The 14989-nt window shown below is 41.5% G+C and overlaps 1 protein-coding gene across 1 annotated transcript in view; it reads left to right on the top strand.

Moving 5' to 3' along the window:
• The window catches only part of ARHGEF38 (Rho guanine nucleotide exchange factor 38), a 38334-nt gene extending 28171 nt beyond the window's left edge, over positions 1-10163 (top strand). The window contains exons 8-14 of the mRNA XM_033059383.1: positions 47-151; positions 1319-1441; positions 4845-5165; positions 6905-7045; positions 8188-8386; positions 8567-8826; positions 9536-10163. Of these exons, the coding sequence (XP_032915274.1) occupies positions 47-151; positions 1319-1441; positions 4845-5165; positions 6905-7045; positions 8188-8386; positions 8567-8826; positions 9536-9721 (1335 nt within the window). The 3' untranslated portion in view covers positions 9722-10163. The remainder of the gene's footprint in view (positions 1-46; positions 152-1318; positions 1442-4844; positions 5166-6904; positions 7046-8187; positions 8387-8566; positions 8827-9535) is intronic.
• The last annotated feature ends 4826 nt before the right edge of the window (positions 10164-14989 follow it).

Genomic DNA, 14989 nt, shown 5'->3' on the forward strand with positions numbered 1-14989 from the left:
AGGCTCTTTTGGGCTGCCAAAATAACAGTGCATATGTCTCTTTTAGGTGAAAGATCGAACTTTTAACAACGAAGAAAAGTTATTTCAAAGTCTAGAGAAGACTGTGAAATTGTGTGTGAAGAACATTTCACTTTGTTCACAACATCTCCAGGTGGGTATAGCCTTTTTGCAATATGTGGTCACAAACCCTGTCCATAATCAGTTTGACACACCTTTCTGCCACTGGTTGAGCAACACCAAATTATAAATAAGCAGGGCTATCTACATCAGAATATTAAATAAGTTGTGCTGCCACTGCATTACCGAGCCCATGGCAAAGAAGTTTTGAAGCCCACACTTTTGCATTTTTCCCCTGACAGAAGCAGGTTCTGTGGAAACCCATAGGTGCAGAGAAGAAGGTGCTGTCTGGTGGCACAGTCAGGATTTTCAATCTCTGTGTGAAGCTGTCACCCCCATCTGCTGCAGTTGAGGAACAACTGCTTCTCATTAAAGATTGAAGAACTGAGCTGCAGCCACACAAATTAAAACATCCTGAAATATATAATGTGGATGGAAGGACTCCTTCCCTTTTCCTGTATTTAGATTGTGCTGAGGGCTAGCATTAGATGTACAGAGTGCTTGAGTTCTCTAAAATGTCTTTGCTTCAATCCTCCTCTCTGGCGATGAAGGTTGGCTTGTGATTTAGCAACCTTCCTCTCCCATGGACTACTTGCCAGCTTTGTAGATAGCATGAGGCCTGTCAAAGTGTAAGTGTTCCCTAACCAGGCAGGGAGGTTGTTTGAGAGAAAGGCAAGATCAATAAACAGCTGGCCAGGGCTTATCACAAACACACTTGTTTGGTTCTGGAAACAGGGGAAGGCCAGGAAACTCAGCCAGCAAGGGCTCTTGCCTGAAATGGTGCTGACGATTCCTTATCCAAATGGATCCACACTTCATTAAGATTTAAATTCAGGGTGGCTGAAATACACCACTGTAGTCCTACTTAGTTGCCCAAAAGAGACTTCTGAGGACGGCTGGCTTCTTGCTGGCGAGTAGCTGACTTCCAGTGGGATATTCATTACTTTAGGGCATAGTTCTTTCAGTTCAACATCAACAACTTGATTCTTAAGTAGTTTATATTGAAAATAGACAAAGCACAGGAAAATATTGTCACAGTAAACAACCTCACAATGACTGGAAACTGCACAGCAGCTGCACAGGTGTCAGAGATGGAAAATATTTCTGATTCCATCAGTATTATTGCAGTAGCTGCCTGAGTGAATGCAATATATTAAAATGTATTGCAATAGTTTCATCTTCCTACCATCTTTTCATTTAGGAATCTATACATTTGGCTGCCCAGAATATAATGTGGCTTGAGGAAATCCTGCAAGATAAAGATGATGAAGTGAATGACTGTTCGGAAAAACAGACCAACACTGCAAATCCATGTGAAGACTTTGTAAGTTAATGCAATGTCCAGTGTTACACAGCTATCTTTATGTCTGAGAAAACAGCTGTATGTGAGGAAGGCTAGGACAGAAAAGAGGGAAAAAATATATCTTAGGAATCTCTTGGGAAAGATAAGTGGGGGTTTTGGTTGAATTTCTGTAAGAACTAAGATAAAATACAATACAGATGCATTGTGTTTTCCTTAGAAGAGCTAAAGAAAACTAGTCAAGCTAAATTCCCGGGTTTATATTAACATCATTGTTTAAAATCATTAATTTAAACATTAAAATGTAAACATTAAACATTTAAAATTTAACATTAAAATTTAAACAATATTTGTTTCACTGAACTTCAGAAAAGAGCACTAGATTGTTGCCTTGCTACTTTTGTTACCAGCACTTGCAGTTTGAGTGACTTTTGTGATTGATACTGTGCTTATGTACTGTTAGCTCCTGGAATCACAGATCTGTAAAAATCTCAGATTTATTAACTGGGAAAAGGCCTCTCAGGTCATCAAGTCCAGTTATTAACACAGTGCTGTCAAATCCTTCATATATGGAAACCATGAAAAATCCAAATATAGCCCATAGTAATTAATAAAGAATTTAAAAAACAGTTTTTCAACTAGTCTTCTCCTTTTGGAATTAAAATTAATTCTAATGCCTGGCTCTCGTAAGATACTTAGATGTCTCTTCAAAATGGGACAGGCTGCTTCTTCAAACAGCTGCTCAAGCTGGAAAAATTCAGAGGTGGAGGTTTACTTACACTTACCTAGTTTAGTGCTGACTCAAATATAGCCATTCAGTCCTCTCCAAAACACTGAAAGCAGAGTCTGTCAATGAACAGAAGGCTCTTTGACAGACTGCAACCTCCAGGATAATGACAGGGAAGTAAGATGATGTATTTGTTTTCCTTTGAAATTCCCATGTGTGAAAAGTATCTCAAAAATGAATCTCAATAATCAGAATTATATTTTCAATGTCTTTACAGTCAATGATTGCATAAAGTGCAAAATAACACCTGTCTATCATTGCAGTGATATCATTGCAGTTGTGAGTGTGTCCAATATGGATGCTGCCCCCATATTCAGATACATTAAAGAAAAGTAGAAGTAATTCCACAACAGATGAAACAGAAAACTTCTTTTTAGAAAAAAAATTGAAACAGCTACTGTTTCATGACCTAGCTACTCTGAAGGTCTCTAAATAATTTTTAAAAACCCAAAAAACAACCAAGTAACAACTGAATTTTACTTAACTGTGGATATTTTAATTAGCAATTGGTAATTTATATTTAATATCTATTTTTGTGTCGTGCATGCACAAGACTACAAGGATTCCCTACCCCATGCATATGGTTTTTTTAAAACACCCTTGGCTGGACAGTGCACAATGAGTACAGTAGTTTCACGAATACAAGCCGCACGGATTATAAGCCGCACCCCCGGCGCCTCGACAATGTTGCTGTCTTTGTCAATAGATAAGCCGCACCCCGAATATTAGCCGCACTTTCGTTCGTAGCGAGAATCCGTGCGCAGCTCTCACAAATTGGCCAATTAGTAACAGGATCGCGGCAGAGCGGGCTTTACTGGCTCGGGGCGGGGCCAGGAAGGCTCGGCCCGCTCATGGTTGCCGACGGGGCCGGGTAGCCCAGCTCAGCGCCACGGCTCGGCGGGGCTGGCCAGGTGGTGCTGCCGCCGCCGCCGGGCTCGCTGGCCCCCCTCTCCCGTCAGCACCTCCCCGCTACCGCGTTCGCTCGCCCGGCCGGCGGGCTGCCGCCGCCGGGCTCGCAGGCCGCCCCCTCCCGTCTGCACCGCCGCCGCGTTTGCTCGCCCTGGCCGGCACTGCAGGCCCCCGCACCGCCGGGCTCCCCCACCCTGCTGGCCCCGATTCTACTGGGCTTCCCCCGCTGCCAGGCAGCCCCACCCACCGGCCTTCCTGCTTCTGCCATGCTCCCCTGCACTGCTAGCCCCAGTTCTCCCGGGTTCCCCCGCCCTGCTGGCCCGGGCTCTGCCGCCCCCCTACCCCGCCCTGCTGGCTCAGGCTCAGCCGCCCGCCCCCCACACTGCTGGCCCCGCCTCTGCCAGGCTTTCCCACCTCTGCCGGGGCCGGCCGGGCTCCAGCTTGGCTTGGGGCTGCCGCGGGCTCTCACTTCCGTGTTGGCAGCTTTTAGAATTTTGTTAATGTATTAGCCGCCCCGGAATATTAGCCGCACTTCCGGGTTTCCACCAAAATTTTGGTCAAATTGGTGCGGCTTGTATTCGTGAAATTACTGTAGATGTTCTCACTGAACAACTCATAGTGTTCCTCACATGATTTCCTGAAAGGTTATTATCAAGGGAAATCTCAGCAATGGGCTCAGGTTAATAGTTTGGGGTTTTTTTCCCCTTTGTGCATTTATCAATAACGTATACCTTCCTCTCTCATTAGAATTTTTGGAAAATTTTCAAAGCAGAAATTCCCAGTAGACTCTTTACCAGAAATCAGGTCCAGCAGTTTGGAAGAATTGTTTTCTTAATCCATTTAAAATCAGTTCTGCTAAACACAGCCTAGTTTTTCATGTGGAAATAAAATAGGAGCTATTTAGCCAGTGTACATCATCTTGGCCTTGAAGAGCAGCTCTGGGGCTAAAATGGATCTGTCCTCAACTCTGTTATGTTTTTGAGAATGCGGAGGCTGCTGCTTTTTCATTCTCACATCCAACTCAACGACTTAATTCACACAGAATGTCCAAGAGCTTTAATATGATGATGAATTTCACTCACTACAAGCATGTACTGTATTTGAACAAATGACTTACAAAAATAAATTTTATTTCATGCAATATTAATCCCTTGAGACAATTAGAGACTAATGGAAAAGTCTGAGGAAGACTGGTTTTTTACCAGGTGTCTAATTTTGTTGATTACTAGAGATAAAACCAACAAGCATAACCTAATTTAATCAAATCAAGTGATTGTTTGTGTTTGCTTAAACAGGAATTGAGTTACAGCTGTTTCCAGGCGGAGGGGAAAAAAAAAAAAAAAAAAAGAAACAGAAAAGCAGCTTTGAGAGAATTCAAGGCTGCCACTTAATAAGACCTCATTGGCTTTAGAATGTATATTGGTGTGGGCCTTCTAGCTAAGAATATCCCAGTTTTATTTGACCACTTGACCAACCCTTGCTGTTTTCTCCAGTGGCAGCTCCCTAGGGGCAGTACCCGAGGCTGCATGTAAGCTGAAAAACTGATACATCTCCTGTTATGGAGGAGATTCTAAGCCATTTTGGACCCTGCTTGAAACTGCCTCTGGCAGCAATACCTTGTGAAGAGTGGTTAACAGATTGCTTGATGGGCTGCCAGCAGGCTCAACCCCTTATGGCATCTGAAGGACTGTATGAATAAGGTAATGAGTAGGTCTGGTTTATGCTTTCCAGATGACTCAGCTGGACAAGCTTGTCTTGTCTCCTCTCTCAGCACTGCAAGCCCTGTTTCCAGGCCCTCAGAAGCTCATCCAGAAGCGTTATGACAAGTTGTTGGACTACAACAGCTGCCTTCAGAGGTCAGCTGGAGAAGAGTTGGACCTGACAAAGAAGGACTATGAGGCTCTAAATGCACAGCTAGTGGAAGAACTTCAGGTATTCAACAGAACAGCCAGAGAGATTGTATTGAACTGTCTACATTGCTTCATCACCCTCCTCAGGAATATTATGTTTGCAGCACTTCAATCAAACTCTGCTGTCATGGTACCTGTTCCAGTGAGTACATTAGAAACATGTACAGCTCTGCCTTAACTTGTCTTTTTTTCTTTCTGTATGCTGAGGCTAAAATTATGTAGGACACATATCTACAAAGCTACACTGATTTACTGATTTTGTTTGTTCTATTAAGCACAGTCAGATTTGGGTTTCTTTCCTTTGCAAGCTCAGTAAAGATTAAGTTCATAGACTCAAAATGGTTTGGTTAGAAGGGATCTTAAAGACTATGTAGTTCCAATTCCCCTGCCATTTACAGGGACACCTCCCACTTGACCAGGTTGCTTAAAGCTCCATCCAACCTGACCTTTAAAGCTTCTAGGGATAAGGAACCCACAGCTTCCTTGCAGAAGCCATTTCAGATCCTCAGCAAGGTCACAGTAAACTAATGTAAACCTGCCCTCTTTCAGTTTAAAGCCAGTCCCCCTTGTCCTGTCACTACACACCCTTGTAAAGTGTCCCTCTCCAGCTTTCCTGTAGGTCCCCTTTAGGTACTGAAGGCTACAGTAAGGTTGAGAAACTTACGTTATGAACTTTTGTCAGACCTGGGCTTTTCATCAAGAATGATCCTAATGGAACTGTTCCCGCTGTTGCAGTGATAGTAATGGCAAGAATATTACAGGAAAGCAAAAAGAAGGCAGTTGCTAGCACTTCTTAGCATGTACCCTGACAAGCCCAGAAAACGCAGGAAATTATAAGAAAGTACATGAACACCTCCTTTGCTGCTAGACCTGTGGATTCACAGATGACTGCAAAAGAAAAACAAGTTAGGAGATCTGATTAAATAAATTTTATGAAAATCAAGTTGTTTTAAAACCCAAATATGATGCAGAAACTTCTGCAAATATCTCATGGCAGTAATGAATAGCCTCATCTGGGGGACTTGAGCCCCCTGAGGAACACGGCTGCAACAATACCTTCCACACATACAAATCACTTAGCTGAACAGAAGCAAGGCTGCTTGGGAAACACACTCTAGTAAGGCAATTCTGGAATATTCCTTTCCATCAAGGCTGGGATAGAGCACATTATAGTAAGGGGCAGATGAAAAATTAAGCAAACAAGGTCAGGATCAAAATATAGAGCTATGTTGTTTAATGGGAAAATGAAGGCTTTTTCTGCATGAAGAGATTTCATCCCTGTAATTTGATGTTTTCATGTCTTGAAAGCGGTTATATTGGGCATTGTTTTCTGGAGGATCTGGCTACAAAATTACCTTCTTTTTGTTTTTTTCCTGTTTACATCAGCAAATGCATTTGTATTAGGCGTAGATGAAAAGCACTTATCCAGTGCCACAGACAGAGTCTTAGTTACCCAACAATTTTTCACCTGTTGGCAGCTCTCAGTTGCACAAACACACAGCTGTGGGGTAAACTACTCCAAGCCTTGCAGCACATTGGCCACTCTGATAGCTGCCCATTTGCATCTGAAAGCAGGTGGCTAAGTAGCATAGATACAAGGCTCTTCATTTTCGTTACCATTTAGAATATTTTAAATGATTTAACTTCAATTGCTATGCCTTTTAAATGCAATAGCATATATTAGAAACTTTCTTTAAGCAAAGACCTTTCTTCTCTTTACATCTCATATGTAGAGAGTGCACTGCTTACGGGGTCTGCAGAAAATAGGCGTAACTTGTCAGATTTCCTGACTCCTAGCATTCAGCCAATTAAATTAAATCTGCTCTCTCCAATTTCCCTACCATTTTGTACATCAGATCTAACCCACATTTGTGTTTGCAGCTGTCCTCCTCAAGCATCTGTGAAGTGCAGAATCAATTGATAGAGGAGGTTCATAAACTGAATTTTGTAAAAGAAAACAGCAGTGCAACCTTTATTGAGAGAAAATTGAGCTTGGAAAAAAAGAAACCTGTTCCTTCTCTGGTGAGTACCATACATCCAAACATCCTGTTTTGATCAGTTTTGAAACAAATCCACTTTTATGCTACCTAAAAGTCTGGGCTTTGTCTCTTTGCTGTGACTCTGAATCAGGTTGTTGGAGTGAAATTTTCATTGACCAGTAACTTCTGAAGATTTTTTACTCTTTTCATGCTAATATCTTGAAAATCCACTTGAAATTATCTCTGATTGCCCTTAGGCCTTTAAGCACATGGTAAAGCTAAGGTATATGTAAACTTTGGTAACTTCTTTTGCTAAGTACTCTAATGGTGCATTTTAGTCTTCTAATTTAGAAGATTTATCTTTCGTGTGCTCAGCTGTGGGTACGTATACTGGTGTTTACACATATATGCACAAACATACACACCCACAGCAGAAGATTCAGAAAATCCATGGGGAAATCTGTGTTCCCAATCTTATCAGGTGTCTCTGGAAGTTTTAGGAGTTTAGTTTATAGTAAAATAATAGCTTGGGTGCAGGTTTACAGGAGAAGCTGGGGCAGTTGTAGAATTCCTTTCAGCATCAGTGAAGGCAGAGGTGCCCTTGCTTCTGTGGTGTGTTAAGATCCCATTGATGTGCAGCACTCCCCTCCCTGCCCTCTAACCAAACCCTGAAATGAATATGCTACCAGCACTTAAATGATGGCATCTTGCCCTCATTTATAGAGGTAATTTCACACAAATAGCAGCCAGTTTGGGTACCATTGATTTTTTTGCCTAATGCCTTATCATGCAAGTTATGCAGTCTTAGCATACCTCAGCCCATTTTTGGATTATGCTTTTTTTGTGATATTACATAGGAATACAAAGGTCATGGCTATTGAAAAGCAATTAAGCAGGATACAGTTCACATAAAGAACACCACCTCTCTGAGAGCAGAGGACAGACTAAGAGGTCTTTAATTAGTGAAATTCCTAAATTTCTTTAAAATTGGCCCTTTATTGCTCACCTGTTAATATAGCAGCGGTAGAGGTTCTTCCTGCATATGCAGAGGATATTTGGTCCCTGTGTAAGTAACTCCTTGGTCTGTGTATAAAAACGCTGGGTCAGCTGCCACATGCAGCATATACAGATTTTTATCTGGAAAGGGCCCCAGCATTACTGAGGATGAATATTATTTGTTTTCAGCTGGAGTCCCCACGCCAAACAGAGGGTGACAGGTCCAAGCTATTGTCCACGTACAGCACTGAGTCTCTGTACCAGGCAAAGCGCAAGTGCAACGCTGCGCAGGAATTTGATATTGACTTGCATGAAGGAGAGCTGGTGGCTGTTGTGGAGCAAAAGGACCCCTTTGGAAGCACAAGCAGATGGCTTGTTGACACAGGAAGTAAGTTCTCTGCACCAATATCCAAATAACAGCTCCCCTTTGGGATATTAATTTCTTTTAATTCTGGCCCCATCTGTTTGCCTCTGTCATGCTGACAGCTGCATAAAACAGTTGGTTTTGAAATTATTTTAGCAGTGTTTGCTGTATATTTATTTTCTGTCTTTTTATTCGGGTTTCTAGTCCTCACAGGATATGTGTACTCCTCCTTCCTGAGGCCTTACAATCCAGCCAAGGTGCAGAAGGCTGTAGCAGAAAATGGCTTTGGTGATGATGATTTTGATGACATCAGCCTCTTTGTCTCTTCACGGCCCCCTACTGACAGCAGCACAAAAAGTCCAGGGTACAAGAAGAGCGACAGCAGCTCACCTTTTCACTTCTGTGAAAATGCTGCAATTAATGGCACAGGGACTGGTGCTCTTCCTGGTATGGATGATCAGCATGTAAGTATGATACACACTGTGCCTGTCTTCTTGTTGTTCCTATTTAAAGTCTAAAATTATACTGTTAGTAATTTAAATGGTTTTCTTTCACATCAGAAAAGAGTAGCACCAATCTGTCAGTGTGACATAGGAATTCATTATTCTCTGCTCTTAAATAGCTGTGAGGTAGGAAAAGGGCATCAGTTAAACTGTGAATTGCATTCCTGTGTCACAGAAAACACACTTGGCACTAGTCCACCTCATGATTCTCATATGGAGCAGGAACTTGCAAAAGAGCTCAGTTTGGGGAATTTTTCAACTTACTGTTGGTAAGAAAGCTGTGACAAGAACTGATCAGCAAGGCACAGAAGTGACCCATGTGCCACATTTGAGTACAGGTGCTTTAGGAAAGGTGCTTCTCCATGAGGAAACCTTGCTGAAAAATTCTTCATCCATTCAATGGCCACTTGGTGTGAGCTGAAAATCTTACCAAGTATTGTAAGGTGATGAGGTCATGGAGCTTGGTTTGTTTGTCATGTGGAACTCCCCCCAGATGCTTCAATTTTACTTTATATTTTGGCCCTGTCTATAAATTGCAGGCCATGTAGTTCAACACTGGTTTATACATTATTACTTTTTTTCTGTATACAGAACTCCTACTGATACACAGCTACATAGTAACATGTGGCTATGCTTTTCAGTTCTGTTTTTTGCGGCTTTCCTTTTTCAGATTTTCTATGCTGTTTATGCATTTCAAGCTAGAAATGATCAAGAACTCAGCCTTCAGGAGTACCAGAGGGTGAGGATACTTCGCTTTTCTGACCTGAGTGGCAATAAGGAATGGTGGCTAGCTGAAGCAAAAGGTCAGAAGGGATATGTACCATCTAATTATCTAGGGAAGATGACATATGCTTAGGAGGGGAAGGGCCTGTTGAGCCGGACTCTCTGAAGCAGACAGAATAATCATCTGTTAGGTTTGTTTGCAAGCAAAGCAAGCTTAAGAGTGATTGACAGAAGCCATGATATTGAGCTCACAGATGATACTGAGAACCTCCATTCTCCAAAAGCCATCACCTTGTCAAGACCTGAGGGAGGAAACATTTAACAGGAAGACTGATTCTGATTAACATGCTGAAGAGCTTGCTTTTCTATTACCCCATAATTTTCTCTTTTGTCAAGGCATCGTACATCAAGACTCAACCTACAAGTACAAATCACACATGAAATTACATTTTTCTTCCATGATATTTAGCAAATAATATTCAAGATGAAGAGAATTAGCCTTGAAAAAGGACAAATTCAGTCATCAGGGATACTGTAGGCTGAGTTGTTCCTGAACTGTTATCTCAGTGAACACAGACACATCTTAAAACTTGAGCTTTTTTGATTGTCTGTTTTATCCTCAGCTGCTTTTGTGAAGAGCCATTTTTCTCAGTGGATTGAGAAAAGAAAAAGGGCTTAATTTTAAAGGAAACATTTCAACTTAAAACACACCAGGTGTGGTGGTACCAGTGACTAGTCCTAGGGAAGGTGATATGTTTAGTTGAATATGGAAATGCTGGAAGGAAAAGAGGGGACACTAGAAACAGGTACTGTGACATAAAGAAGTTATAATTTTCAAATTATACAATTTATACAATTACACAACCGCTTCATATGGAAGAAACAGTTTGTAGCAGTATGGAAGTGCCCCAGGTTTGAAATCCACATATGTCTCCACACTAACTGCTTTAGTGCAAGATCTATGTAGTGAAATGAAACCTGTGTTATTAGTCATGGGAAATTTACTGGTTAAAAAAAGGAAAAAAAAAAAGAGAAAAAAGAAGAAAAGTCAAGTGGTGCCTTTCAATGATTATTTAGTGCCTCTCTGATTTCTTAAGTTGCAGGGGCCATAATACCTAGTGGGTAAGTTTCTTTAGGTTCACTTACTGCAGTGATTCCTAGGTCAGGCTGGTGCCTTGCACTTAAGATATACTGAATGGTGACAGCAAACAGAAAACACAGAATCCTTGTGATTCTCACTGGTATCTAAGTGCTCGTCACAACGCATTTCACCACAGCAATGCTGAGGTCCTCCAGTGATTAGCAAGGACCTGGTGCACAGCACTGCAAAGAGGAAACAAAAAAGTGATTATGCCTGCTGCAAATAGTGTAATTGAAAGTAAATTCCTGTCAGGTGTTTTCTGTATTGCATAATTACTTGTACTGATGACTAAAATGACAACACTGTTAAAATCAAGGCAGGGGCAGGTAGTGTTGCTAATGTATAAGGAAATGGTTTGAAGCTTTTGTCTGAGTTTCTAGTTCCCATGGTTTGAAGAATGGGGTTTGAAGATGAAATTATTCAAAATGCTTAGAGAGATGTAATAGAAAATAACCTGTCAGCAAAGAAAGGATGAGAAAAGTTAGGGCAGTTGCTCTGCTCTGTTCTTCTGTGGTAATGAACCTGGTTTCATTTTCTTTAAGGTCCTCAATTTTCAGATTATTTTCATAAAAGGGCAGAAAAAGTTGTCAGTCTTACTCAGGGACTGAATGCAGGGGATCACAGAGATTGAACCTGAAATTTGTGCTGGATTAAATCATATGATAGAGAAACATCTAGAGTTCTTGGAGATAGATATCCAGAATCTGGTGTGGGAATCTCTGTGAACTGCTGCTATCCAGTGAGCATTGTTTTGCCTTATTGTACAACACCTCAGGCACTTAAATCTTGCTTTACCCATAGCAAGCAAGAAGGGTTCTCAATCATGTTATGAACAGATTTAGCTGCTTTTATGGAAAGATTTACCTTTAGTTAAATGAAGAAAATAAAGTGCAGAGGGAGTATCAGCTTGGAAGAATGGACTGAAATACTCACCCCTACCCTTTTACTACTTTGGCTTTTATATTTTGAGATTATGGGGAAGACATACACAAGAAGGTTTCCAGCTCTGTAAATTCTTACAATTTAGAATATTTTATTTGGAGATGATCTGTATTTTGCAATGGTTGAAACAGTTTTAGGAATGACTGAATTGTACTTAATAGGCTTAATGCAGTCATGTAAGCACAATGATGAAGTTTAGTATTTCAGACAGCGAATTTGATTAAGGGAGTCAGGAAAAAAGATTTCTGAAGTCTTAGTACTTAGAACTCAGCTTGAGTCACAGGGCGAGCCCGATTTTGAGTGTTAGGTACATTCCTCATGAAGAATCAGATTCTGTGAAGGTGTCTCAAAGCATACTCCAATGCTGCTCTCCAAAATATTCACTAGGCATCCTGATCCTGAAGTAACAAGGAATGAAGGATGAATATACTGGAGCTGACCACCTAAATTTCATTGAATTTCTGTGGGACCTGGGAACTCCCAGTAGGCCAAATGAAAATCCCAGTGTAAGATTAGAACCCATAATAATTTTTATATTGTGGGGTAATTATATGACTTTATTATAGCCTCATAACTTGGGATCCAGTAAAAGTATGTACAGTAATTTCATGATTATAAGCTGCACCATTTTGACTAAAATTTTGCTCCCAACCCGGAAATGCGGCTTACACTCAGGAGCGCTAATATATGAAAAAAGTTTGGAAATTTCCAAACCTGGAAGTGGAAACTGAGGTGCCGAGCTGAGCACCTGCCAGTAAAACCTGGGATTGCACGATTGTTACAAACTGGTTACTCTGTGGAGGCAGGCGGGTGCCGGCAGTGTGGGTGTGGGGGGGAGGCGGGAAGCTCCCTCCCGCCAGCCCCGTGGCTCAGGGGAGAGGCGGGGGCTCCATGCTGCCGGCCCCGCGGCCAGGGGGCAAAGTGGGGGCTCCCTCCTGCCGGCCTGCGGGGAGGTGGGGGCTCTGTGCTGCTGGCCCCATGGCGGGGGGGAGGCTGTGCCTCCCTCCCCCTCCTGCCACGGGTGTGAGTGGGCTCCGTACCTCCCTCCCCCTCCCGCCATGGGTGAAGGTGGGCTCCGTGCCTCCCTCCTGCTGCCACTGTGGGTGCAAGCGGGCTCCGTGCCTCTCTACCGCTGGCACCGCGGGGCAGTGCCGGGCCAGGGCAAGTGATCCCGTGATCGTTACTAATTTGTTACTTTGTTGCACGCGGATCCTCTCTGCGAACGAAAATGCGGCTTATATTCTGGTGCGGCTTTTACATGGACAAAGACCTAAACATTGCTGACACACAGACATGCGGCTTATAATCAGGTGCGGCTTGTCATCGTGAAATTACTGTAATTAGGTACCCAGGTGGACTGGCTTACTCCATTTCAGAAATTCAAATTTAGCCATTATCATTTGATATTATGAATATATCACAAACTTTTACTTTGTTCAAAACAGATCAATGCAAGAAATTTAAAAGATGAATGCAGAAAATTAAGAGGTGCTCCGTGAATCTAAAGCCTTCCAAATTAAGGAGATTTACAACAATTCATATTATACTTGCTCAGTCACATTTTTGTTAGGACAGTGCTTTGAATACTAGAAACTGAGCTGTGTTAGGGCTCCAGAAATTTGTAAGAATATGCAATGGTTTTGCCACTGGATTTTTTTAATGTAGGGAAGGTTACAGTATTGTAAGAGCTTTCTTGTTCTCATTAATGACAAAACTAATTTATTTTGATTGAAGCAGGGACAGGCTGCAGTTTACTGGATTGATCTTGCATTTGCTCAGATGTGTGTTTTACTTGAGCTGTTGTGACAATAAATATGTACAAGTACTTCCAAGATTTGGTCCACTCAAACTGAAGTGCTTCTCCATTCAGGGAATATTTTTATGTGTTGCCACTGATAACCTGGAATCCAGAAAATGTCCCAGCCAGTACGCAGCAGTCTATGCTCTGACAACTGGCGCTTCTCTGCTTCACCATCTTCCCTTTGGCTGGATGGTGCTTGTAATCTTCAAGCAGGGGTTCAGCTTTTCAATGCAAACACAGATTGAAGAATTATTCCTTCTGACTTTTCATCTTTGGAAGCTTCACTGAGTAATTACCTCCTTCAAACACTGAAGTATACTTCTGTTGTCATTTTAAGATAGCTTTTAAAAATGAAAATAGATGAAGCAGACCTACCATCTGCACTAGGAAACACAGCCATGATAATCCTTCTTCCCATATATCAGCTATTGATGATTCCTATTACACTATTGTTTGTTGAGAAGTAATAAAAATCAAAATCTTCTTTTAAATTATTGTAATAATAAAAATATATTTTTGTAAAGATGTTTCTTTTTATTTATTTTTCAAACATGATGTTTTCCAGAAGCAAAGAGCTTTATATGCTGAGATCTGCCTGCAAAGTTAGCAGAGGAAACAGTTGCCTCAGATAAAATGCTGCATTTCTAGGATGCATCCTAGCTTATTGATCAATACATTAGAACTTTTCGAGCACTATCAAAAATACTAAGCAAGATTAAAAATACACTTCAAGGTTCCAGATGTCAGCATAGCTCTGTTCTTTTCCAGCTGCTCCTAAGATTGTGACCACTGAGCTGTAGTAGACAAAAGTTTGTAAATCACAGAGCCTTGTGTCAGACCTTTCCTTTTAGAGTCAGATATCACCAGCATTCCCTAGTCCAGCCAGAAGGAGCACTCACAGAACCAGAGTAATTTACCATTTCACATTACTGAGGTTATCAGAAGTTGAGCATTTACGAACAAACTATCGTATTTAAGTGGAAGTAAAATACTACCACACCAATTTCTAAAACATTTAAGAAAAGTCAGGTAGCTATTTTTATAGTAAAGCACAAAGCAGTTTGGTTTTGGGATAGAAAAATCACAGGACTATTTTCCACTTATTTTTACTAAATAGCAGGCATGCTTCTCAAATTTCAGACGGGCATTCCTTCTTTCTGTCCTACACTACATTCCTCAACCTGACACACAACTTCAGTCAAGCAAGCCTGTAGAACAGACTCCTTTCCTGAAAATACAGTTGTTAATTCCAACCTAACTATAACATCAAAGCAGAAAGCAACTGTTCCCTTCAATCTTCTCGAATTTTCAGCAGTGCCTATCTAACATATTCAAGCTAAACATATGATTTAAAAGACCTGGTCTGTGCTATAAATACTTTCTGATATAATACTTCAAAGAATCACAATCCTAACTGACATTTTCATACCAACAGGAGAAGACTTTGTATTTCATTTAGGAAGCAGGGAAAGTTACAGTGGAAGAGAGTCTTTTGCTGATGCAACCTGCACCTGTAT

Source organism: Catharus ustulatus, chromosome 5 (assembly GCF_009819885.2).
Source record: "Catharus ustulatus isolate bCatUst1 chromosome 5, bCatUst1.pri.v2, whole genome shotgun sequence".
NCBI lineage: Eukaryota > Metazoa > Chordata > Aves > Passeriformes > Turdidae > Catharus > Catharus ustulatus.